The sequence below is a fragment of the Bison bison genome, unplaced genomic scaffold (assembly GCF_000754665.1).
Source record: "Bison bison bison isolate TAMUID 2011002044 unplaced genomic scaffold, Bison_UMD1.0 scf7180017864260, whole genome shotgun sequence".
NCBI lineage: Eukaryota > Metazoa > Chordata > Mammalia > Artiodactyla > Bovidae > Bison > Bison bison.
Genome location: NW_011494832.1, coordinates 915,292 through 941,831, shown reverse-complemented (window position 1 = coordinate 941,831; position 26,540 = coordinate 915,292). Strand labels below are relative to the sequence as shown.

The window sequence follows — 26,540 nt, the reverse complement described above, 5'->3', positions numbered from 1 at the left end:
GGAGCCCAAGAAGAAATCTGTCACTGCTTCCACCTTTTCCCCTTCTATTTGCCATGCAGTAATGGGGGCGGATGCCGTGATCTTATTTTTTTTAGTATTTAGTCTTAAGCTGGCTCTTTCACTCTCCTCCTTCACCCTCATCAAGAGGCTCTTTAGTTCCTCTTCACTTTCTGCCATTTAAAGTGATATCACCTGGATATCTGAGGTTGTTGATGATTCTCTCTCCTATCTTGATTCCAGCTCATAACTCATCCAGCCCAGCATTTCTCATGATGTGCTCAGCATATACGTTAAACAAACAGAATGACAGCAGATAGCCCTGTCATACTCCTTTCTCGATCTTGAACCAATCAGTTGTTCCATACAGGGTTCTAACTGTTGCTTCTTCTTTTTTTTTTAATTGTTTAGTTTTTATTTCGTAATCATAAATTTAACTTTGCAATCCAGCTAAACTTGGAGGGAGATAAGGAAAATATAGAACCCAAAGAACTATAGCAAAAGCACAAAGATTATAGGATATTTGGAGCAGATGGGGGTGAAGGGGTGCTCTCCTGGGCTACAGAAGGAATGGTCTGGTGGTTAAGTAAAACACAAGTAAAATTTATTAGATTTGTCCACAGTCAGTAATGGTGATTTTCCTGCTGGTCTTGCCATTCCTGGACCCAAAGCGCTCCATGGTTTCCATAATATCCATGCCCTCTTTCATCTTGCCCAAGACCACATGCTTGCCATCCAACCACTCAGTCTTGGCAGTGCAGATGAAAAACTGGGAACCGTTTGTGTTGGGGCCAGCATTTGCCGTGGACAAGATGCCAGGACCTGTATGCTTCAGAATGAAATTCTCATCATCAAATTTCTCGCCATAGATGGGCTTGCCACCAGTACCATTATGGCATGCGGAGTCACCACCCTGGCACATAAATCCCGGAATTATTCTGTGAAAGCAGAAACCTTTATAACCAAATCCTTTCTTCCCAGTGCTCAGAGCATGGAAGTCTTCTGCTGTCTTTGGAACTTTGCAAACAGCTTGAAAGAGACGCAGCCCAAGGGCTCACCATCAACAGCGATGTCGAAGAACACTGTGGGGTTGACCATGGCTAGACAGCACGGGAGGCTCTGGGGTGGCGGCATCTGAAAGGCCCAACTGTTGCTTCTTGACCCACATTCAGGTTTCTCAGGAGACAAGTAAGATGGTCTGCTATTCCCATCTCTCTAAGAACTTTCCACAGTTTGTCGTGATCCAAGCAGTCAAAGGCTTTAGTGTAGTCGATGAAACAGAGGTAGATGTTTTTGAAATTCCCTTGCTTTCTCTAATCCAGAAAATGTTGGCAATTTGATCTCTAGTTCTTCTTTCTTTTCTAAACACAGCTTGAACATTTGGAAGTTTGGTTCATATAATGCTGAAGCCTAGCATACAAAATTTTAAGCATGATCTTACTAGCATGGGAGATCAGTGCAATTGTCTGATGGTTAGCACATTCTTTCGCACTGCCCTTCTTGGGAATTGGGATGAGGATTGACCTTTTCCAGCCCTGTGGCCACTGCTGGGTCTTCCAGATTTGCTGATATAATGAATGCAAAACCTTGATGGCATCATCCTTTAGGGATTTGAATAGTTCTGCTGGAATTTCATTGCATCCACTAGTTTTATTAACAGCAGTGCTTCTTAAGGCCCACTTGACTTCACACTCCAGAATGTCTGGCTCTTGGAGACTAACCACACCATTGTAATAATCCTATTCATGAAGATCTTTTTTTCTACAGTTCTTCCATGTATTCTTTCCATCTCTTCTTGATCTCTTCAGTGTCTACTAGGTCTCTACCATTTTTGTCCTTTATTGTGTCCATCTTTGCGTGAAATGCTCACTTGATGTTTCCAGTTTTCCTGAAGAGATCTCTAGTCTTTCACTTTTTTATTGTTTTCTTCTATTATTAACCATTATTCACTGAAGAAGACCTTCTTGTCTCTTCTAGCTATTTTTTGGAACTTTGCATTTTAATTGATGTACCTTTCTCTCTCTTGCTTTTCGCTTCTCTTCATTATTATGCTATTTGTAAAGACTCCTCAGATAACAACTTTGCCTTCTTGCGTTTCTTTTTCTTGATTCAGATGGTAAAGAATCCCAGCTCTAGTACTGCCAATTAGTTGCATACTCTTGGACCAGTCCCCTGAACTCTCCTAGTCTGGGTTTCTTTATTTGTAAATTAAGAACAATGTTACTAATGGGTCTATTGTGAGGATCAAATGAGGTAATGGTAGTGAGAGTGCTTTGTAAACAATAACCACTCCACACATCTAGGATAATACTAAGTGTCCACAGCTCTTCTCCTTCTGAGTCAATGTTTGACTTGACTTAGTTGCCTTTTTATTTTAAAGCAAGAAAAAAAAAATCACTTTATCCTTTTAATCTTTAGCAAATAAATGAAGCCTTTGGGCTTAGATCTGTAGAAGAGGCAAATTGTGTGTCCTGAGGTGACCCAGGTCTTTGTGTGTACTCTCTAGATCTCATGTTCATTTCGCTTTTAATTACAGCATTACAGAGTGGAAACTTTAAAATGACATCTTTTAGAACTAGTCATTATTTAGTGACTCTACATTTCAGAAATATTTCTCATGTCTTTAAAATAACTTGTCAAGTTCTTTTATTATTCACTTCAGTTTAGTTGCTCAGTTGTGTCCAACTCTTTGCAACCCTATGAACACCAGGGTTCCCTGTCCATCACCAATTCCCAAACTATGCTCAATCTCATGTCCATTGAGTCAGTGATACCATCCAACCATCTCATCCTCTGTCATCTGCTTCTCCTTCTGCCTTCAATCTTTCCCAGCATCGGGGTCTTTTCAAATGAGTCAGTTCTTCACATCAAGTGGCTAAAGTATTGGAACTTCAGCTTCAGCATCAGTCCTTCCAGTGAATATTCAGAACTGATCTCCTTTATGATGGACTGATTGGATCTCCTTGCAGTCCACGGGACACTCAAGAGTCTTCTCCAACACCACAGTTCGAAAGAATCAATTCTTCAGCACTCAGCTTTCTTTATGGTCCAACTCTCACATCCATACATGACTAGTGGAAAAACCATAGCTTTGACTAGACAGACCTTTGTTGGCAAAGTAATGTCTTTGCTTTTTAATATGCTGTCTAGGTTGGTCATAGCTTTTCTTCCAATGAGCAAGCATTTCTTTTAATTTCATGGCTACAGTCACCATCTGCAGTGATTTTGAAGCCCAAGAAAATCAAGTCTGTCACTGTTTGCGTTGTTTTCCCATCTATTTGCCATGAAGTGATGGGACTGGATACCATGATTTAGTTTTTTGAATGTTGAGTTTTAAGCCAGCTTTTTCACTTTCTTTGTTCACTTTCATCAAGAGGCTTTTTAATTCCTTTTCACTTTGGGTAGTATCATCTGCAAATCTGAGGTTATTGATATTTCCTCTGGCAATCTTGATTCCAGCTTGTGCTTCATCCAGCCCAGCATTTTGCATTGTTAATCCCCGGCATAATACCCAGCGTTATTACTACCTTGGCATAAATATAAATTTATTGACAGAGTGATGATAATGGTTTTTGGTTTAGTTTTATTTTTTAAAACATTTCCTTGAAATTGTAATAATTTAAAAGATTTACTTATTTAAACATATTACATGTTTAAGTTAAATTTAAATGTTTAAATTGTATATACATTTTGTTCTGTGTGGCTGAAGATAAATGTGAAATTATATAATTTAAAAAATTTTATTTATTTATTTAATATTGGGAAAGTGTGTAGTTTCCTTGGTTCTGTCTTGCTGCAACAAAGATTTGAAACTGCAGACCAGTGTATATAGCTCGGTTATGGCTCAGAGTTTTATTCAGTAAGCAAAGAACAGTACACCTTGGAGGCGTGAGGGCTGGCCAACCCGTGAGGGCCGACCCCAGAGGAGAGGACTCAAACCGCCTTGGCTCCTTCTTTTTATAGGTTTTGTTTCCTCCCCTCGAGCCTGTCCAATGCAAATTAGGCCCAGCCAGGAAGGGGGCGTGTTTGTTTCACCTGAGGTTCCTACTCAGGTCTGTGGATTTTCTTTTGCTCTGTTTTTCGCGGATTTTTCCCTTTCTTTGTCTTTTAGCCACCACCATGTTGGACTCCTTTTTCCTATTCTAACTACCTAACATTTAATCATTTGTTTCTGGCTGTGCTGGGTCTTCACTGGTGTTCCGGTTTTTCTCTCGCTGTAGCGAGCAGGGGCACGCTGTAGTTGCCGCACATGTACAGCTTCCCATCATGGTGGCTTCCGTGTTGTGACGCGCAGACTCCAGGGCGTGCAGGTCTCAGTGGCTGTGGCACACGGGCTCCATCGTTGGCGCCCAGGCTCTGGAGCACAGGCTCAACAGTTGTTGCACTCAGGCTTAGTTGCTCTGTGGCATGTGGAATCTTCCCAGACCAGGGACGAACCCATGTCTCCTGCATCTCCTGCATTGGCAGGCGGATTCCTTACCACTGAGCCACCAGGGAAACCCCATATAAACATATATATATATATATAAAACTATTATATAACTATAATTATGTAACTATATTCCATATACTATAACTATATAATATATGGAATTATATAACTAGAATAATTGGGAGTTCTGTACTCCTTTCCCTTCTATGCACACAATCTCTCCACCCTCTTGCATCATACTAGAAGAAAAACAGAAAAGGTAGTTATTTGAAAAGAGAAAACTGTCAAAGGTACCTGGTCTGAGTCACCATTATTCTTGCCTCGGTATTCACAATAGCCACCTATCTGGTTTTCCAGCTTCAATCTGTTCATAAAATAGCAGTTAAACGATTCTGTTAACATCCAAGTCAAATAATGCCACTTATATGTTCAGAAACATCCGATGGCCTTTACTCCTCAGTCTTCTTTTCCTGCCTCAGTCCTTCTTGACCCCCAGATCCACTTCAGCCTTGACCTGAAAGATGCTTCCCTCAGGTATCTACAGGAGTGGTTTCCTCACCTCCTTCAGGTCTGTTCACCTTAGTGGCAACTTCCTTGTCATCTCTTAAAATTCCAATTCTCACCCCACTCCTATGTTCCTTACTTTTCTAACAGTTATTACTGAATAACATAACAATATGTTTACTTATTTCTTTTGTTTATTATCTATCTTCCCCTCCTTGTAAGTCCCAGGAGTGCAAAGGGTTTTTTTGCCTATTTTGTTAACTGCTGTATCCTCGAAACCCAGAAGAGTGCCTGGCTCTTAGTAAGTGCTCAATAAATGTTTGCTCAATGAATGGATGAATCAAACAAAGATGAGTCATGGTCTTACTTGATTTGCAGCACTTACTTGAAAAATTACAAAGTTTTCATTAAAAACTTTTTTAAAATGACACAGAAGCTTTGAATATCTCCTGATGATATGACCTATGACTATAACATCCAAAGCATCAGTGTTCTTTTCCAAGTATTTTGGACATTCTATGTCTCAAGAATTAAGATCTCCTTTAATCTATCACTGTCAAGTCTAATGTAAGTATAACTATGTAAACCACTCCTAATTTGTCATAAAAGGAGAGAAGAATTGAATTATAATGAAACATCTGCCCTTTGTTTTCTTTTTTTTTAACCTGTTCATTTTTTTTCTTTTTTTAAAAAATATTTATTTATTTTAATTGAAGGATAATTACTTTATAGTATTGTGATGGTTTTTGCCATACATCAGTATGAATCAGCCATAGGTGTACATGTGTCCCCTCCATCCTGATGTCCTTTGTTTTCTTTGGCTCTGTAATTTCCCAATGATCTTAATTTTGGCCATCCATTTTCTGACTTCTGTTTCTCTCCTATTTCCAAGATACAGATATTAACAAAGACTCTTGCTTGGATTTCTTCTCTTGCTTGGCATGCTCTTATCTATTTTTATGGCTTCTGTTACCTCCTTTTTTAGATTGCTCTCAAATATGGAAGTCCAATCTTGACATTTCTTTTCTTTTCTTTTTTTTTAAAATTTGTTTGTGTATTTATTTGGCTGTGCTGGGTCCCAGTTGTGGCACACGGGATCTTTAGTCACGGCATGTGGGATCTAGTTCCCTGACCAGGGATAGAACCTGGGCCCCCTGCATTGGAAGTTCAGAGTCCTAGCCATTGGACCATAGAGAAGTCCCCAATCTTGACATTTCTTATTGGCTCCCAGTTCTACATTGTCCAGGATGGTTACATCCATCTGGCCATCTTTCAAGTCCTCAAACCTCTCATATCTAAAATCACTTTTACCTTTTTCCTTTGAAACTCTTTCCTATTCCAGTAATCCATTTCTGTTAATGACTCTACATTCTTCCAAGTTTGTAACTGTTTCCAAGTATTGTAATCATTTGTGACTCTTTTTTTTTTTCACATTGTCAGGTGTCAAGTCTTGCTACTTACACTTTTAGAATATCATTTTAACCATCCTCTTCTTTGCTTTCAGTAGATCAGGGTGGGGACCTGAGATTCTGCATTTCTAATATGCTTCTGAATCAAGCTGATGGTGCTGCTGTATTGACTGTACTTTGATAAACAAGGCCCTGCTCTAGGCCGACAGTGGCCACCTGACCTAGTTCCCACTTCCCAGCCCATGGCCAGATCTGAGGCTCAATTCTCTTTCAAAAATAGAGATCAAATATTGCCTAGTCTTGCTTGAAAAGAAAAAAGATCTTTTCTGTGTCATAGAAGATTTGGAAAGTTACAGAGTCAGAAAATAAAAAATTCAAATCAGCTACATGGTCATTAATACTTTGAGATATATTAATATATATGTATTTCCTTTTAGTTGTTTCTATATTGTAAATGTATGTTCAGTTTATATCTGTGTTTTTCAAACCCTAAAAGGATTGTTTACAGCTTTCTTTTGTTTCCCAGTGTAAAAATTTGCTAAGTGTATTGAATCCCCTGACTTACAAAGTAGAATCTGCCTTTTCTATATGACAAAATGCTCCTTTGCTCAATCTCCCTTACAGCTGGGAACTGAGGACTTGGTGCAGCCAAGCAGATGCATCCTCTAGGCTTTGATTCAGGACCTGGTGACTCAAAGCAGCAGGGATGACGCAGAATCCGTTCTGGCCAGGGCACAGCAGTGATGGCAGCTGCATCCGGTTTCCAGTGGCAGCAGAGACAGCTGTTCTGGGGCAGTGTGCAGTGTCCGGCATCTGAAGACTTGGCAGTGCAAGCCATGGGGTCAGTGCTTGGCAGCTGCCGTGATGACTTCACAGGAACAGCTCTGCAGGGTGTGTTGGGTGTGGTTCTTGCCCCGTGGTTTGTCTTCCCACCTTTACTTCTTAAATTAGTTTAAAAGTTGAATTAATTTCCTGGCAATGAGCACTAATGATGTTAATAATAACTAACTCTTAGATACTAACAATAACTGACTCTTAGATATTAGCAATAACTAGCTTCGGATAGTGCTTACTGTGTGCCAGGCAGATTTCAAAGTGCTTTATGTATATTATATACTGGTATAATTTCGAGTTTACAGATGATGAAACTGAGCTGCAGAGAGGACAGGTTACATGTTCAAGGTCATATGGCTAAATAGCAGCTCTGAAACTAATTTAGTCTTAACCTAGCTCTTAAGAGGTCTGATACATATAACATTTTATATCCTAATTTTTTCATATAATAGAAATTTTGTGAGCATTTCCATGTTCCTCTGAATATTTAAAGTAGTTGTATACTGTTCACTTATAAGGCTGATTCATGATTCATTTGACCAACTTGCTGTTGTTGGACATTAAGTGTATCCTGGTGGCAAAACGTTTTTTCTTGTTTCAGTTAATACCCTTGACTGTTTCTCTAAGATAAAGTTCTACGAGTGAAATGCTTGGTCAAAGGGTATTCTGATTGCCTTCCAGAAATATTATTCCAGTTTACACATACAGCAGTGTGTGGGAGCATCCTGTTTTCCTTGAGACCTTATTAGCACTGAATATTATTAACTTTTTTAAATTTGTGGTACTGAAAATGATACATAGTTTTCTTTTAAATCCAAAATTCTTTAAATATTTAAAAATAAATTTATTGACCATTTGTTTAGAGTTCTTTTTGTGAATTGACTGCCTCCATCACATGTGGGACAAAGTTGAAACTTAGAAGGCAATTCAAGGCCTTTCTACTCTGACCCCAACTACTTTCGTAACTAGTTCTCCTAAACATTCACCCAACACACCAGTGGGGATTATTTTGTGTTAGTTGAAACCATATGAGGATACTATGTCTGTAGACCAGAAAGTGATTGACTATTGGCAGTTGTATGTGGGTACACCTTATAAATCTCCAGACATTTGCTCTCCCACTAGTATTTTCACGAACGTCCTCTGCCTGTCTCTGCTTGGTGAAATCCTTCGTGTTATTGATGAGGCTGAGTTCACTGGCATGTCCCCTGCTCCTTTGCCATCCGTATCCTGTTCGCCTCTCACTGTAGCTGAGGTAACTGTAAATCACCCTTCTTCAGAATTTCCACTCTGTGTCTTTCCTGTCAAAGCTGTAGGATGGTCCCAGGGTACTGCAGCTGAATAATGTGTTTGCATCTGTGTGGCAGAGGCCAAGCCCTCTGCTGCTTTTTGCCAGCGGAGACTCTGTCTTATTTATTTTGGCAAAGCTAGCAGAGTTTCAGGCTCATAGCAGATACACAACAAATTTCTGTTGACTTGAAGAACCAGTAACGCTAGGGCCCAGAAGGTGCCTTCTTAGCCACATATTCATTGTGATTTCCTTCCACATTAAGTAAGGAAGAACATGTGTAACACTCTCTTCTAATAATAATATCTTCTTATTTGACCAGTTAGTATTGTATTTGGAATCAGTCCTCCTTATTTTGAATCCTCCATCCTTATAATTTTTTTCCTGTATTTTCAGATGTGATCATTATATTGGAAATCATTGGTCATTATATTGGAAGCAAGATTCTCAGGGATGAAAGAACACAGTTCTCTTGCTAGCTAAATAAGTAATCTATGTGCTTCTTAGTTTTTCCCTTTTAACCATATTCACCTTTTTCTCTTGGGTTAACTTTCAGGAACTTTTAGTGACTTCCAGGAAATACTAATGCTCAAGTTACTATAACAAGATTCAGGATCATCAAAGGTAAAAATGTTTTTAAATAAACATGAAAAGCATTTCAACTGAGCCTTAAGATTAAGGCTTCTGTTTATAAAAGAGATACATAGTGCATTCAGTTTAAATTGTACTTCAGGAAAAAAATCATGGAATCATATAACTTTAAAGGTGGAGAAGAACTCCCAAATATGTACTCAATGTGTACTGTCTGGTGGAAAAATCCAAGTGAGAGTGGAGGAGAGACGATAACTTTGGCTCCATGTTCCCCCACCCAGTTAATTTTCAAATGATGTTTCAACCTTTGTTCATATCTTACCTACATATCCTGCCCTTGCCATGCCTTGAATAAGTTCAGTTAGAAGCAGTGTCAATGCCAGGCCTTGTGGTTTTTTTTTTTTGGCTGTGCTCAGTCCTCATTGCTGTGATGGGTCCTCATTGCTGTGCATGGGCTTTCTCTAGTTTGGGTGAGCAGGGGCTACTCTCTAGTTGCGGTGCACGGGCTTCTCATTGCAGTGGCTTCTCTTGTCGCCAGCTCTGGCAGGCTCTAGAGTGTGGGCTCAGTAGTTGTGGCAGAGAGGCCTAGTTGCTCCGAGGCATGTGGAATCTTCCTGGACCAGGGATGGAACCTGTGACCCCTGCATAGGCAGGCATATTTTTAACCATTGGACCACCAGGGAAGTCCTCCTTTGTGTTTATACTCAGAAGGGACTGGGTGCCCTGACATTGGCCTTTTCTTTCCTGCTTGCTCATTGGCATATGTGTGTTCAGCCTTTTACCTTTTGTAAGTGGGCTCCTCTAACCAGGGAGCTGGTTCAGTTACCAGACCCAAAGATCCAAAAGGTCTGTTTAAGATTTAATATAGGGGATAGAATGTTACAATGAAGAAGACAGATATTAATAAAAGCAGCTACTGACAAGAGTATAGAGAAACTGGAACCCTTCTGTACTGCCGTGGGAATGAAAAATGGTACAGCTGCTTTGGAAAACAGTCTGGCAGTTTGTCAAATAGTTAAACATAGAGTTACCATGTGATTAAACAATTCCACTTCTAGGTATACAGAAGAGAAATGAAAATATATGTCCACACTGGAGCTTATGCTGGTACATGAATGTTCTTTGCAGTATTATTCAGAATAGCCAAAAAGTAGAAAAAAAAAACTAAATAATCATTAACTAATGAATAGATAAATAAAATGTGGAATGTTATTCAGCAATTAATAGGAATAAAGTAGTGATACATGCTACAGAATGGATAACCTTGAAAAGAGGCTGAGTGAAAGAAGCCAGGCATAAAGGACCACACATTGTGCGATTCTGTGTGGAATTTCCACGTAGGCAATTCTCTACAGATAGGAAGTCGATTAGTGGTTGCCCAGGGGTGGGGTTTCTTTTTGGTATAATGAAACGTTCTAAAATTGATTGTGGTAATAGATATACAAGTTTGTTAATATACTAAAAGCCATTAAATTATATACTTTAAATAGGTGAATTGTACAGTATGTGAATTATATGTTAATAAAGTTGTAAAAAGGAAACAATGTGTGTTCTTTTCTTTTAATTTTGTCTCCTATTACTTCTCTGACTAGCTGGACATTCCCAGCGTAATTTCACATTTGCTTTGCCCTTTAATTCCGCTTGAAGTCCAGCCAATAGCTAATGTAACAGGGTAGAAGTTTAACTCACACTACAGTTCAGACGCAAAGAGAAAATGGAAGTTCTTTATTTAGTCTATAATTAGTCTGGCTTTCCTCCTGAAGCCCAACTAATGCATAGTGGGAAAAATGAGTGGCATGTTTTGTTACCAGTCTCTGGGAGGCTGCTGGTATGGAAGGGAAGGCTGGAACTCATCTACCTGCTGTTAACACATACTATTCTTGCTGCAACTAGATCCACTCAAATGACCAGTGGACAGTGTGGTGCTCCATATGTATGATTCTGAATTCTTGTCTTGATTCTTGATTCCGTGCGTTACTTTGGCCTCTGTTTTTTATGTGATTCAAGACTTGCTTTGAACTCTGGTTGTGTGTGCTCCGTAACTCATGATGGCTCTTCTGATTACTGGCTCTGTTTTGAGCACAGGCTACCAGTCAGTGCCTGTGATCTGGGTTTGCTGTAGCTGGTCACAGAGATTCATTGTTTTATTCTCCTAGTCATGGCTTCTTATGCCACCTCTATGATCAGTAGGAGCTCAGGTGATGAAATGAGCATTTTGTGGTTCTCTGAAGCATTAGAGCTTAATAGAATAGAATGTGCGAGTGCGTGCCAAATTACTTCAGTTGTGTCTGACTCTGTGACCCCATGGATGTAGCCCGCCAGGCTCCTCTGTCCATGGGATTCTCCAGGCAAGAATATTGGAGTGGGTTGCCATGCCCTCCTCCAGGGGATCTTCCCTATCTAGGGATCGAATCTGTGTCTCTTAGGTCTTCTGCATTGACAGGCGGGTTCTTACCATTAGCGCCGCCTGGGAAGCCCCAGTAGAATAGAATACATACACGTATTCCCTTCTTTTGAAACTGTATTTAAAAGCACTCTAAAGTGTTTTAAATAAAATTTTCCATGTGTTTGTAATTTTGTATTAATGATGTGTGAGTACTTTTTTTAGTAATCTTTCTCTCTTTATCTACATCTATATCCATATTTTTTTGGCAAGAGGGCTATTGCAATTTGAATGGAGGGACGTATAGAATAGTAACATATTTGTTGGTCTGGAGGGAGATAGCCTATGATGTACATGTGTTTTTTTGTTGTTGTTGTCCTTGCAGTATTATTATTTTAAAATTTATTTTTCATTGGATGTTAATTGCTTTACAATGTTGTGTTGGTTTCTGCCATAGAACAATGTGAATCAGCCATAAGTATACATATATCCCCTCCCTCTTGAATCTTCCTCCCAGCACTACCCATGCCACCCCTCTAGGTTATATGTACTTTAAAAATTGTTTTAGCTTGGCCAACCCAAGTCAGTGACGTGACAGTTTGGAAAGCAGTTTGAAGTAATATATTAATTGAAAAAAGTATGTGTATAAGTGGACTCAAGCAGTTGAAACCTATATTGTTCAAGGGTTAACTATTTACTGGCTATTTTGAGAACTTTTTTTCTGAATATTATTTTGTTATATAAACAACCAAAAACAAAAAGGAAATAAAGAGCTTCTTGATGAAAGTGAATGAAGAGAGTGAAAAAGCTGGCTTAAAACTCAACATTCAAAAAATGAAAATCATGGTATCTGGTCCCATTACTTTATGGTAAATAGATGGGGAAACAATGGAAACAGTGACTTTATTTTCTTGGGCTCCAAAATCACTGCAGATGGTGACTGCAGCCATGAAATTAAAAGATGTTTACTCCTTGGAAGAAAAGCTGTGACCAACCTAGACAGCATATTAAAAAACAGAGACATTACTTTGCCAACAAAGATCCATCTAGTCAAAGCTATGGTTTTTCCAGTAGTCATGTATGGATGTGAGAGTTAGACCAGAAAGAAAGCTTAGCACCGAAGAATTGATGCTTTTGAACTGTGGTGTTGGAGAAGACTCTTGAGAGTCCCTTCGACTGCAAGAAGATCCAACCAGTCAACTCTAAAGGAAATCAGTGCTAAATATTCATTGGAAGGACTGATGCTGAAGCTGAAACTCCAATACTTTGGCCACCTGATGGGAAGAACTGACTCCTTAGAAAAGACCCTGATGCTGGGAAAGATTGAAGGCAGGAGGAGAAGGGGACAACAGAGGAGAAGATGCTTGGATGGTATCAGTGACTCGATGGACATGAGTTTGAGAAAGCCCCAGAAATTGGTGATGGACAGGGAAGCCTGGTGTGCTGCAGTCCACGGGGTCACAAAGAGTTGAATCGATTGAACTGAACTGATAAACAACCAAAAATATTTCAAAAATGATATTTATTTAGGACTGAATAGTGTCCTACAGTCTGAGAGCCAAAGAGAGGACAGTCATTTTTTTTTTCTTACCAAATAATATTTTGTTTTGGGAAGGAAAATTCAAATTTAAAAATATTTAAGAGACTTTCCTGGAAGTTCAGTGGTTAAGACTCCATGCTTCCTCTGTAGGGGGCATGGGCTGATCTCTGGTCAGAAAACTAAGATTCCACATGCCACATGGTGTATGGCCCCCCCAAAAGCTAAACATTTAAAAATATATAACATGTAAATGCAAATTTTTTTGGCTTTGCCCTGCAGCACACAGGATTTTAATCTCCCAACCAGGGATTGAACCTGCACCCCTCGCAGTGAAAGCACAGCTTTCACTTAACCACTTAACCACTGGACCACTAGGGAAGTCCTGCATACTGAGTTTACAAAAAGACAAACTTGATTAAAATACTTGATTACTAAATGAATAGGGATTTGAGAATGTATTTTTTTTTAGTAGTTATTTATTTATTTGGCTGTGCCATGACACATGGGATCTTAGATCTTCTTTGAAGCATACTGGATCTTTAGTTGCAGCATGTGGGATCTAGTTCCCTGACCAGGGATCAAACCCAGGCCCTCTCCATTGGGATCATGAAGTCTTAGCCACTGAAACACCAGGGAAGTTTTGAGAATGTATTTTTTTTTGAGAATGTACTTTATAAGATCTTTTATTCAATAGAAGCTATCTATGTGTCTAATGTGTACATATATGTAAATTTAAAATTCACACTGAGGAAACCAGAAGTGAAAGAGACACGTGTACCCCAATGTTCATCGCAGCACTGTTTATAATAGCCAGGACATGGAAGCAACCTAGATGTCCATCAGCAGATGAATGGATAAGAAAGCTATGGTACATATACACAATGGAGTATTACTCAGCCATTAAAAAGAATACATTTGAATCAGTTCTAATGAGGTGGATGAAACTGGAGCCTATTATACAGAGTGAAGTAAGCCAGAAGGAAAAACACCAATACAGTATACTAACGCATATATATGGAATTTAGAAAGATGGTAACGATAACCCTGTATACGAGACAGCAAAAGAGACACTGACGTATAGAAGAGTCTTATGGACTTTGTGGGAGAGGGAGAGGGTGGGAAGATTTGGGAGAATGGCATTGAAACATGTAAAATATCATGTATGAAACGAGATGCCAGTCCAAGTTCAATGCACGATACTGGATGCTTGGGGCTAGTGCACTGGGACGACCCAGAGGGATGGTATGGGGAGGGAGGAGGGAGGAGGGTTCAGGATGGGGAACACATGTAATAAAATCGAAAAAAAAAAAAAATAGATAAAATTTTGTCTTTTAAAAAAATAAAATAAAATAAAATTTAAAAAATAAAAATAAAAATAAAATTCATGGATATATATGTAAAGATATAAAATAAATATGCATATATAAATAAATAATAAATGCATGTATATATTCTTAGGTATATTGCCTAAGATTCAACTGGACATAATTTTCACATTATCACTTAATCAAAATCATACCTGTTAATTCATAAATTATACCTGTTAATTCACACAAAAAATGAAAGGTTGATAATGACAATGTAAAACAGGTGTACTCTTTTGAGTATTTATTGCTTATTCAGATATTCAAAAGTATTCCTGCTGCTAAGTCGCTTCAATTGTGTCCGACTCTGTGCGACCCCAGAGACGGCAGCCCCCCAGGCTCCCCCGTCCCTGGGATTCTCCAGGCAAGAACAGTAGAGTGGGTTGCCATTTCCTTCTCCAATTCAAAAGTATTAAGGAGGTATAAAAAAAATGCCCAAGTCATTTCTAACAACACTAAAGCAGTTAGAAGTAACACTAATAAAACATGTGAAATTACATAGGTCACTAGACCTAAAAAACTGTTATAATGGAAGACAAAGAACAGCCAAGCAAGAAAAGGAAAAATTGGAAATGAGAAGAGGAAAAAGAGGGACTGAGCTAACCAAAGCCCTGGAAGGATCACTGGCAATCAGCATGGAAGAGTATAACATAGGAAAAATGTGCTTATACAAGTTAACCGCTGATTGCAAGGACTTTCTTTATGTACTGTTCTTACACAGCTCATACCTCTCATTCCGTTTGTACTGATTGGGATACAGATTAGACTGCTGTATCCAAAGGGCCCAACATATAATGACAGCAGGTAAAATCCAGGGTCTGTAAGGTGGCTTGACTTAGTCCTCAGTGTCCGGGACTGAGGCTCCCTCTATTTTGTGGCTTTGCCATTCTTAAAGATGTTGCCTTTATCATTCACACCACTGAAAATGGCTCATTATCATACCAACTGAGTCCACATTCCAGCCAGTAGGAAAAGGAAACGAGGGCAGAGAAGGCCTTATGAAACCTGGCATGGTTATTAGAAAGGGAAATGAAAGAGAAAGACGCCTGACAGTGTGTCCAATGCAATTTAAGAATAGTTCGATTTGGAAATTTAAACAGTCCCAGTAGGCAACACTGTATCTTTCTAGGAAAAAATTATCAATCTCTGAGGTACCCCCATCCATCCTGTTTCTCTCCTGGAGATTCCTGGTGTAAATGGAAGAGGGATGTGGTTTCTGTGTCCCCATTGATGTGGGACGGATTGGCTCACCAGTTTCAGCAGGGTACAGTCATCAAGAGGATCTCTTTCCAGGTCACTGTAATAATCACGGACAAACTCCTCTGCCCTTGGTTTTACTTTCACTTGTTCAGTACAGTGATTCCTGGACCAGCAGCCTCAGTACCACCTGGGAACTTGTGAGAAATGCAAATTATTGAGCCCTAATCTAGACCTACTGAATCAGGAACTCTAGGGGTGGAGCCCAGCAACTGTGTTTTAACAAATACTCTAGGTGATTTGAGGCTTATTACATTTTGAGAGACATGATTTAATGCAATTCACTGAAAGGACAAATCAGAATACATACTTAACTGACTGACTCTGTTTTTGTCTTGGTCTCTCTGGTTTTTACAATTCCCTGGATCTAAGTGAAGTAAGTGTTTTGTTTACTTCCCCTAATGTAATAGGCTACTACTGTAAAGCACCAACTTTCAGATCAACATCCCACAACAAAACAAACTGTCACGCGAGTGTATGTTCCTCGGTTCTTTGTCTCGTCACAACAAAGATTTGGAGCAACGGACATTAAAGCCCTCGACGCATCACAGCTCTCGGGTCTTGGACAAACCGTGTTACAGCTCTTAGGCAAATCAGTGTTACAGGTCCATTTTATTTAGAAGATAGCAGGAGAATCCAAGACTCGAAGAGAAGGGAGTGGAGGAGTGTTTGGGGAGGGAGAAAAAGAGAGAGAGAGAAAGAGAGAGAGAGAGCGCGCGCATGCACGCGGGAGAGAGAGTCCGAGAGAAAGCACTTTGGCTCCTCCTTTTACATGTTTTTTCCTCCACCTGGGCCTGCCCTATGCAAATTGGGCTTAGCCAGGAGTGCTGTTTGTTCTGTTTGTTCTGCCTGAAGTCTTCACTCTGGTCCTCAGACCTTCATTGTCTTTTAGCCACCGCCATTTTGGACTCCTTTTCCCTATTCTACCTACCTAACAAAACCAAGAAACAAAACTCTTTGAGTTTGGTTGGAATAAGTTACATGGAAAATAACCTGGATTGCTGCATGATTGTATTTTGAGTACCAGAAGCTATTACATTTGCCTTTGCATTCCTTCTTTAAGATACACTAACTTCCAGCTCCCTCCCCTGCTGGATACCATGAACTGACCTTGTCAAGTTGTCCTGTTCTCAGAGCAGTAAGAGAAAAGCATATTATTTTTCCAAGTACTGCATTAACCAGTTGCACATACTCACTTTTGCCAAGAGTCTACACCTAAATTTGATGAGAATGATGAAGAGGACTGGCTGCCTGCTCCTACATACTCCACAGGAAGAAATAGTACAAGGCAACAAAAACAGAGAAATAGCCAAAATAGAGAATGTCTAATTCTGGCTCTGTTTCCATCCCAGCATTCTCAGTGAAGTGCAGAGTTTCCCCAGATTATAAAATAGAGATAATGTTCTGAATGCAACATTACATAAAAAGGCATTTGTTTTGATTCATTCTGTGGATAGGAATAATCATTTGTCTTCCTTCTCAGTGTGAGTTAGAATTTATACTGCCTGAATAGAAAACAGTTCAGTTTTCATTCATTTAACAGTAGTATGTTTCCTTCAGAAAGAATTCTAGTAATGCCTAGTAAACAAACAAACAAAAATGTGGAATATTAAACTTTTATAATTATTTAAAAACGATAACTCTATGCTACATTAATATTGTTGTAAATTGGAAAGTTGTCATTTTTGTGAATAGGGGATTTAGAGAAAGAGATGATTCTTCTCTCCACCTAAGCTCTTCTCCATATCTAACCTTTTGAATAATTGTTTCACAAATGTAAATTGCACACTCCCCTATTTTGGGGCTTCCCATTGCATTTAGAGTCCCCTTCAGTTTTCAGTGCTCCACGGGTTCTGCCCTTGTGCTCTTTTGTGTTCCTCCCCAGTGTCACATCAGGGATTCTCTCCTTAGCCCCCAGCCCCCCACTCCTGCCTTTTGCTCATTTTGGCTTTCTTGCCATTTCTTGAAGGAACCACATTCTTTCCCACCCCAGAGCTTTGGGATACGCCCTTTGCCAGGAATGTCCTTTCTCTAATCCTTCACAAGGTTAACTCTCACTTACTCTTAATTTCTCAGAGAATTGTCTCTTAATGAGAAATGTCTCTTCCTATGTAATTTTAGGAGTCTCTCTTACTAACCCTCTGCCTTCATATTGATTGTCACAATTTGTAGTTATGTGGTAATTTGCTGCTTTTTACTGTCTCAATTAGATTATAAATCCTGTACCATCAGAGATCTTTTCTATTTTGCTTCCAGCATAATGCCTTGCACACAGGAGGTGTTCAATAATTTTTTTTCGCAAACCTTTCACTTTTATGTATTTACTTTTGGCTGTACCTCGAGGCATGTGAGATTAGTTTACTGATCAGGGATCCCACCTGTGCCCTCTGCATTGGAAGGTGACGTCTTAACCACTGGACCACCAGGAAAGTCCCTAGGAGGTATTCAATAAATATTTGATGATTAAATTACCAAGTATGATACAGCAAAATTGACACTGTAGTTTGAAATGTAGATGATAAATTATCCATAAATTTTAACATTATAATGAGTTGAATTTGATTGTTCACAAATGGGTTGAATTTCAGAATTTGCAGACTGGTTATTTAACACTCAGATTACATTTCTCTAATGGAAAAGCTGTCATTGTCAGTTCAGGTCTGCATCCACTGAAAACAACAGTTACAGATCTTCTGCAAGATCAGGACCTTGGTTTCCAATCAGGATTCCTGGTTTTCAGCCCGTACATAATTTTTAAGGCCTTTGATTTTGTGAAATTAAGATAAGAATGTCAGATTCAAAAGGTGATTTTTAGTTTTTTTTCTCCCTCAGTGTCTCTTTCATGATCCGATTGTTGGCACAAGGAGAAATATTGCTGTCAAGCTGTGCTCAGGATAAAGGATAGCCTTAAGAAGCTAGACAAAAGGATCACTTCCAGAAGTAGTTTGGAAGGAGATCTGTCAGCACACCACTGTAGCTCCAGGAGTAGAAATATGTTTGTATGTGAGTGAACAAGGGGTAGGGAGTGGGGGAGGAAGAGGACGACTGCTCCAAGGAGGGGGGTGACCCTGGAATCGGTCCCTGGTACCGTACGGCTGGAGTATCACACTGTTTAGTCACAGTGGCAGCTGCACAGCCCTAACTACTGTCGGAATGCTGGCTATCAAAGACCTTGCCAGTGGCACAAAACGGCCACCCACAAGTGCAGTTGTATTACTAAAAGGGTCTAATATTGCAGCTCTCTTCCCTTGAGGTCAGTTCACATCAAACTCAGTTTTGTTTTTCAATCTGTCCCACACCTATAGATGCATAACAAGCTTGCAAAGTCCCAGCTAAAAATTTCCTGATCAGAACAGGAATTTCCACTAAAAACACGCCTGACAGGTGTTCCTATGGCCTTGTTTGAATCAGTTAGTCAGTTCAGCCACTCAGTCGTGTCCAACTCTGCAACCCCATTGACTGTAGCACGCCAGACTTTCCTGTCCATCACCAACTCCTGGAGCATACTCAAAATCATGGCCATTGAGTCGGTGATGCTATCCAACCATCTCATTCTCTGTCCCCTTCTCCTACCACCTTCAATCTTTCCCAGCATCAGGGCCTTTTCCAATGAGTCAGTTCTTCATGTCAGGTAGCCAAAGTATTGGAGTTTCAGCTTCAGCATCAGTCCTTCCAATAAATATTCAGGACTGATTTCCTTTAGAATGGACTGGTTGGATCTCCTTGCTGTCTGGGGACTCTCAAGAGTCTTCTCCAACACCACAGTTTAAAAGAATCAGTTCTTCGGCACTCAGTTTTCTTTATAGTCCAACTCTTACATCCATATATGACTACTGGAAAAACCATAGCCTTGACTAGAGGGACCTTTGTTGGCAAAGTAATGTCTCTGCTTTTTAATACGCTGTATAGGTTGTTCATAGCTTTTCTTCCAAGCAGTGTCTTTTAATTTCATTGGGTCACCATCTGCAGTGATTTTGGAGCCCAAGAAAATCAAGTCTGTCACTGTTTCCATTGTTTCCCCATCTATTTGCATGAAGTGATGGGACCGGATACCATGATTTAGTTTTTTGAAAGTTTTAAGCCAAGTTTTTCACTCTGCTCTTTCACTTTCATCAAGAGGCTCTTTAGTTCTTCATTTCTGCCATAAAGGTGATGTTATCTGCATATCTGAGGTTATTGATATTTCTCCTGACAGCTTTGATTCCAACTTATGCTTCATCCAGCCTGGCATTTCTCATGATGTACTCTGCATAAAAGTTAAATGAGCAGGGTGACAATATGCAGCCTTGACGTACTCCTCTCCCGATTTGCAACCAGTTTATTGTTTCACATCCAGTTCTAACTGTTGCTTCTTGACCTGCATACAGATTTCTAAGGAGGCAGGTTGGGCGGTCTGGTATTCTCATCTTTTTCAGAATTTTCCAGTTGGTTGTGATCCACACAGTTAAAGGCTTTGGCATAGTCAATAAAGCAGAAATAGATGTTTTTCTGGAACTCTCTTGCCTTTTTGATGATCCAGAGGATGTTGGCAATTTGATCTCTGGTTCCTCTGCCTTTTCTAAATCCAGCTCGAACATCTGGAAGTTCATAGTTCATGTACTGTTGAAGCCTGGCTTGGAGAATTTTGAGCGTTACTTTACTAGCGTGTGAGGTGAGTGCAATTGTGCGGTATTTTGAGCATTCTTTGGCATTGCCTTTCTTTGGAATTAGAATGAAAACTGACCTTTTCCAGTCCTGTGGCCACTGCTGAGTTTTCCAAATTTGCTGACATACTGAGTGCAGCACTTTCACAGCATCATCTTTTAGGACTTGAAATAGCTCAACTGGAATTCCATTACCTCCACTAGCTTTGTTCATAGTGATGCTTCCTAAGCCCACTTGACTTTGCGCTCCAGGATGTCTGGCTCTAGGTGAGTGATCACACCATTGTGATTATCTGGGTCCTAAAGATCTTTTTTGTATAGTTCTGTGTCTTCTTGCCACCTCTTCTTAATATCTTCTGCTTCTGTTAGGTCCATACCATTTTTGTCCTTTATTGTGCCCATCTTTGCATGAAAGTTCCCTTGGTATCTCTAATTTTCTTGAAGAGATCTCTAGTCTTTCCCATTTTATTGTTTTCCTTGATCTTTGCATTAATCACTGAGGAAGGCTTTCTTATCTCTCCTTTCTCTTCTTTGGAACTCTGCATTCAAATGAATATGTCTTTCCTTTCCTCCTTTGCCTTTTGCATCTTTTCTTTTCTCAGCTATTAGTAAGTCCTCCTCAGGCAACCATTTTGTCTTTTTGCATTTCTTTTTCTTGGGGATGGTCTTGATCCCTGTCTCCTGTACAATGTCACAAACCTCGGTTTATAGTTCTTCAGGCACTCTATCAGATCTAATCCCTTGAATCTATTTGTTTGAATACTCACCTCCTTTACAGTCAGTCCACTTCATATTTGGACAGGTCTCATTGTTACATCTTTCACTTCCTTATACTGTAATGAAATCTGCCTCCCTGGACTTTCACCTCATTTGTCTTTGTTCCGCCCTTGGGAACTATGCGGAATATGTCTAATCTGTCTTCAACATGATCGTTCTTTAGAGGTTTGAAGACAGCTGTCAGATCCTCTTCCCTAAATTCTCTTTTTACCCAGGTAAAATAGCTTTCAGATCTTTCAGGTATACCTTTTATAAATAGTGTATTAATGTGGAAAATATTTGAGCAGTTGCCTTAGGCAGAGCTGAGTTCTGTCAATTTGTTTATTCAATTATTTATTCTCTTTGCACTATTCGCATTAATAAGTAGAATAAACATGATAAATCCAGTAAAGAAGAGGTACACTAGGGAGGACTCTAACCACAGCAGGGGAGTTCGGCTAAGGTTGTTTTTGGAAGTCATGATTGACTTCATGACAGATAGTCGTTAACAAGGTGAAGAAGAGAGAAAGTGCATTTCTGACAGAAGAAGCAATATGGACAGAGGCCCTGTGTGGGGTAGGGCATGTGATGGAGGCATCACTTATCCTCTTGATTTAAGTTCTGTATATGTGCATATAGATTAAAATAATGTCTTCCCTTATTGTCCCTATGAAATCATTCATAATAAGGTAATCCGTTAACCCAGTCAGGCCTGTTCCTTCACTGTTCCACCAACAGTCATTCCCACTTCTGGCTTTTTCCTTCTGTTCTCTTTCTAGAAAGGTCACTCCTTTTCTGTATATCCAGTTCCTACAATCTTTACAGTCCATCTCCGGTTCTGTTTCCTCTGGGAAGTTTCCCTGGGTTCAGCCTCAGGTCTGTTTTGTGATATTATGGTTAAATGCAGGATTTTTAGTCCTGGGGCTCTGAGTCTATGTTTGATTACTGATTACTTGGTGGCCTTAGGCAAATTACTTAGCATCTCTGATATTTGATTTTCATATCTGTGCAAAAGAGGTAATGACAGTAATTGCTTCATTAAAGTACTGGTGAGGATTAAGTAAGATTATATGTATATATATCTGGAAGCCCTTCCTAGTGGTTTTTACTTCCTTGTTCTGTATGGTCTCTGTTCTTGTTCAGTCGCTAAGTCCTGTCTGACTCTTTGTGACTCCATGGACTGCAGCACACCAGACTTCCTTGTGCTTCACTGTCTCCCAGGGTTTGCTCAAGTGATGCTATCTAACCATCTTATCCTCTGCCTCCACCTTCTCCTTTTGTTAATAAGACTGACTCTAAGGGTATAGGATAGGGAGGAAGCCATGTGCTTTGCTCCTGGGTATTTGAAGTCTCTGGTTCCCCAGCTGTCCTTGCTGCCCACCCAGTGGAAGTGCTCTCACAGTTAGCCCAGAGCATGAGTATGCACACAGAGCCTCTGAGCTATTCATTGGCTGATCTACTGAGCTGACAGCTCCCCAGGTGCAATGCCATCATGCACAACCAAAAGAGCCCAGGAAATTACAGAAGGAAGTTATAGTCATGCTTTAAATGGCAAGTAAAAGTATTTAGCAGACTGTCATATCTAAGACTTTTTTGACTTAATAATTCTTTTGCAGAATCTTATTTTATAAGTATAGCCTGATGATTTTTAATAACAGAAAAACAAATTATTTAATTAATGAACCAACAAGTTTTTAAAGAACTTAAATTCAAATGAGGTTAACTAGTTGAAATTCTAGTATTATCTTTAAAAAGATAGCAACCTGTTTGTCAAGACTGCAGTCAAAGTTGTAGTGGAAGAATATTGAATTTCTGTCTCAAAAAAAGGAATGGAAGTATGCCAAATTGATTAAGTCCATTGATTTAAGATTTTTGTCTGTTTACAGACTACAGACAATTGTGATTCAGTATTGCAAGTAATTTTCTTTGTAGAGTTAAAAGAATCTGCAAAATAGAAACTAAATCAGTGCTGCATTTGTAGTTTAAAATGCAACCCCTTACCAGTATCACTCTGCATTTATTTCATACTTCAGATATTTCTCATACCTTGCTAGGTCAGGGACTATAAAAGACATTTTAATGCATATCTAGTTCTGCAATCAATCAAGCTAGTTTAAACTATCCTCTAACAGGTGAGGTAACAGATTAGTATTAAGGTCTGGGATTAACAAGTGGAAATAACTCATTCTGGGAGATCCTCAGGGACATAGCACAGTTCAGGGTTTAAGGCTCAAAGAAAATCTATTTTGAGAAAGGCATGAGTCAAAAACTCTGTTGTGGACAGCTTTGTGTCCTATTAAAGATTTTATCTTTAGCTTTTTTTTCCAAAACATCATCTCTTTATTGTGATATAACACATCTTTACCCCACGGCCCTCAATTCTATCAACTGAAATTTTCTGCCCTTCCCTTTGTGAAACAGAGCCTCTAGTCACATTTACTTTGATTATTGTTTTAACAGATACTAAAACTAAGATCAGTGTGCCTGTTTTTCTGTTGCAACTATTTTGAATGTAAGTATTCAAACAGTATGTAAAATCTTACTGAAGCACGTAATTCAGAATTTAAAGCCCCAATTTTTGTTGTTCCACATTCTTGTCAACATTTATTGTTGTCAGTCGTTTGAATATTAGTCATTTTGGTGGGTATATAATGATGTCTCATATAGGTACTCATTGGCATTTCCTAGTAACTAATAGTGTTCAGTACTTTTCATATGCTTCTTGGTCATTCATAGGCTTTTATTTGTGAAATTTCTCTTTAAATCTTTGTCTACTTTTTTATTAGATGGCTTATATTTTTGTCATTGGGTTGTAGTTCTTTATATGTCCTGGATACCAATCCTTTGTCAGGCATCTGTCTGTGAACCCATTTCTTCTCTGATTTCATCCATCTTGGTCTCCTTTCTGTAGCATAACTGAACCAGTGTCAAGTATTGTCTACGTATCTTGTCCAAAGACCCTTATAGGTCTGTAAAATAAATACCTGCCAGGTGGTATCCTTCTTTAATGCCATAGGAAGGCAAAAGTGGAGTTTCAGAAAATGATCGAATGTCAGGGGCTGTTTATTCTATTTGTCATTCTATAGTATCAATGGTTATTTTCAGAATGGAAATTAGCATTTTTAGTTTACTTTCAAAAAATAATTTCATCTAGTTTTTTTCTTTTTTGGTTATTGTACATATCTTTTTATTAATTTATTTATTTTTAATTGGAGGATAATTGCTCTAGAATATTGTTTTGGTTTCCGACATACATCAACATGAATCAGCCATAGTATACTTATATCCCCTCCTTCTTGAGCTCCCTTCCCACTAGTTTTTTTTTTTCTGTTCATAAAGTAACACAAAGTAAAATAAATATAAGGGTAATTGTAAAATAAATAAATAAATAAAACTAATGTTTTAATGTTACTTTATTGATAGTTATCTAGGGGAAAAAGTAGCTAGTGCTATCTGTGATTTCATGGTAATAAAGTTGATGATGATATTGCAAGTTTGTGAAGACATCTTTTCCCCCCTCAAAGTACTTTCACACCTTTTTTCAAATCTTTAAAATCAAGAAATAAACTTTAGAATTAATCTTTAAGAGAGGAATTAATACTGCAACTAGTGTAACTGTTATGGCAAATTATTGTATTCAGTATTTGTTCTTAAAACCAAGATGCAAGTGAAAATCTTGGCATGTTAAAGTACTTTTGCACCATGCATCACCACACTGATAATGATGCAAAAGAGTAAAAACACTTCAAGCATCCCCCTATAGGAGACCAATTCAGATAAACTGTTCATGCAGATGGTGGAATACTTCCCCTTCTATGTCTCCGCCTAATGGGTATATCACTTATGTTGTTTTATTTTTTCTTCATTATTTCATAACCATAGAATTTTACAGATAGAGAGCACTTTGAAGTCTTCTGACTCTATTCCCTCATTTAATAGAGGAAGAAAAAACAGATACTTTAAAAAAAAAAAAGTCCAAAACAATAGAACTCACAATTTTGGAAGCTGGGACTAGACATGTCTTTTTTTGATTTCATAATCAAATCTTTTCATTATCTGAATAATCTTTTGATTTCATCTTTCTCCTCTGTTATCAAACCCTATGGATTTGTGCTTTAAGATGACATATTTACCCTTTTCTTTCTACTGTGTTTGCCAATATGGTGTCTATATCTAAACTGGATTGTCACTCAGACTGATCTTTTTTTCCTCAGGTGCATCTTGCTCTCTTTTGTCTCACTGATTTTCCTAATGTAGACCTTTCATCAGTTATCCTTGAATACTCCAGAAACTTCGGTAATCGCCACTGAATCATGTCCTAAATTCTCAAGGATCTCCATACTCTAATCCCATCCTGCCTCTGCATCCTTATTTCCCACTCCCCCCAACCTGCACCTGCCCATCAAAATGGTCTCACTGTGCCCTGGCTGTATGTGAACTCCTCCTGTGGTTCCTGTGTTGGTTCCTTACACTGGTAAACTGCTTACTCTTCTCTCCATTTAGCTACTTACATATAGTTCATAGTTCAACATCTAGCTCAAGCTGTACCTTCTCCAGTTTTCTAAATTTTCTCAATTGCGGTGATTTCTAACCCCTACATATACACTACAACATCTCACTTAGCAACTGATACCTGTACCGGCTTTATAACTGATAAAACACAAAATCTCAGTGGCTTAATATCATAGATCTATTTGTTGTTCAGTGAAGATAGTGTAAGTGTTCGTGTATTGCTCATGGTGGTGGTAGGGGTGCTGTGCTTTTCACAGCCGTTTAGGGGTCCCGGGTGATGCAGGCTCTGTCATATTGAATGCAAAGTTCCCAGAGTTGCCCAGGCATTGGAGAAGAGTGGAGAAGGTACATTTGCTTCTTGGGCACCTCAGTCAAGCTGGGACAAGTCAACACTTTTGGTTATGAGGACTAATCACTTTTGCTGGGAAATGTACCCCCTGACTGGGCAACTGCATCCTTGAAACTACTCTACTCTTACCCTGTTGTATGGTGGGAAGCACAAATCTCAGAGAGGGGACTAACCATCTGGCTTTGTTACAGTGTTATCCTGCACTGATTTTAATTGCTTGGTGTCTTTGTATTCCCAGCTGGATTTTACACTGTAACTAAAATTCCACAAATGTATATAACAAAATGAGAGTCTGGCACATAGTGTATGCTTAGGGAATGATTGTTAAATAACAGAATAATTCATGCAGTCTTCTTTTTCTTTGAGTTTCTAATTCCTAAATTAAACCAGAAAGAAAAACAAAATAACAAATCTCTAGAGGTTCTGTCTTTGTCTTTTTAAAGAACACATTTGCATTGGATTCTTCACAGGCAGAAAGTGAAATTTAGCGAGTTGTATGTGTTAATCGCTCAGTCGTGTCAGACTCTTCGCGACCCCATGGACTGTAGCCCGCCAGGCTCCTCTGTCCATGAAATTCTCCAGGCAAGAATACCAAGTGGGTTGCCATTCCCTTCTCCAGAGGGTCTTCCCAACCCAGGGATTGAACCTGGATCTCCTGCATTGCAGGTGGATTCTTTACTG

At 39.1% G+C, this 26,540-nt stretch overlaps 1 protein-coding gene and 1 pseudogene across 1 annotated transcript in view; one reads left to right on the top strand and one right to left on the bottom strand.

Moving 5' to 3' along the window:
• Positions 1-604: 604 nt before the first annotated feature.
• On the bottom strand, positions 605-6,238 carry LOC104994495 (annotated as a pseudogene).
• Positions 6,239-7,085: 847 nt separating this feature from the next.
• GSAP (gamma-secretase activating protein) overlaps positions 7,086-26,540 on the top strand; it is a 149,747-nt gene continuing 130,292 nt past the window's right edge. The window contains exons 1-3 of the mRNA XM_010848190.1: positions 7,086-7,261; positions 8,302-8,431; positions 15,064-15,146. Coding sequence (XP_010846492.1) covers positions 7,086-7,261; positions 8,302-8,431; positions 15,064-15,146 — 389 coding nt within the window. The remainder of the gene's footprint in view (positions 7,262-8,301; positions 8,432-15,063; positions 15,147-26,540) is intronic.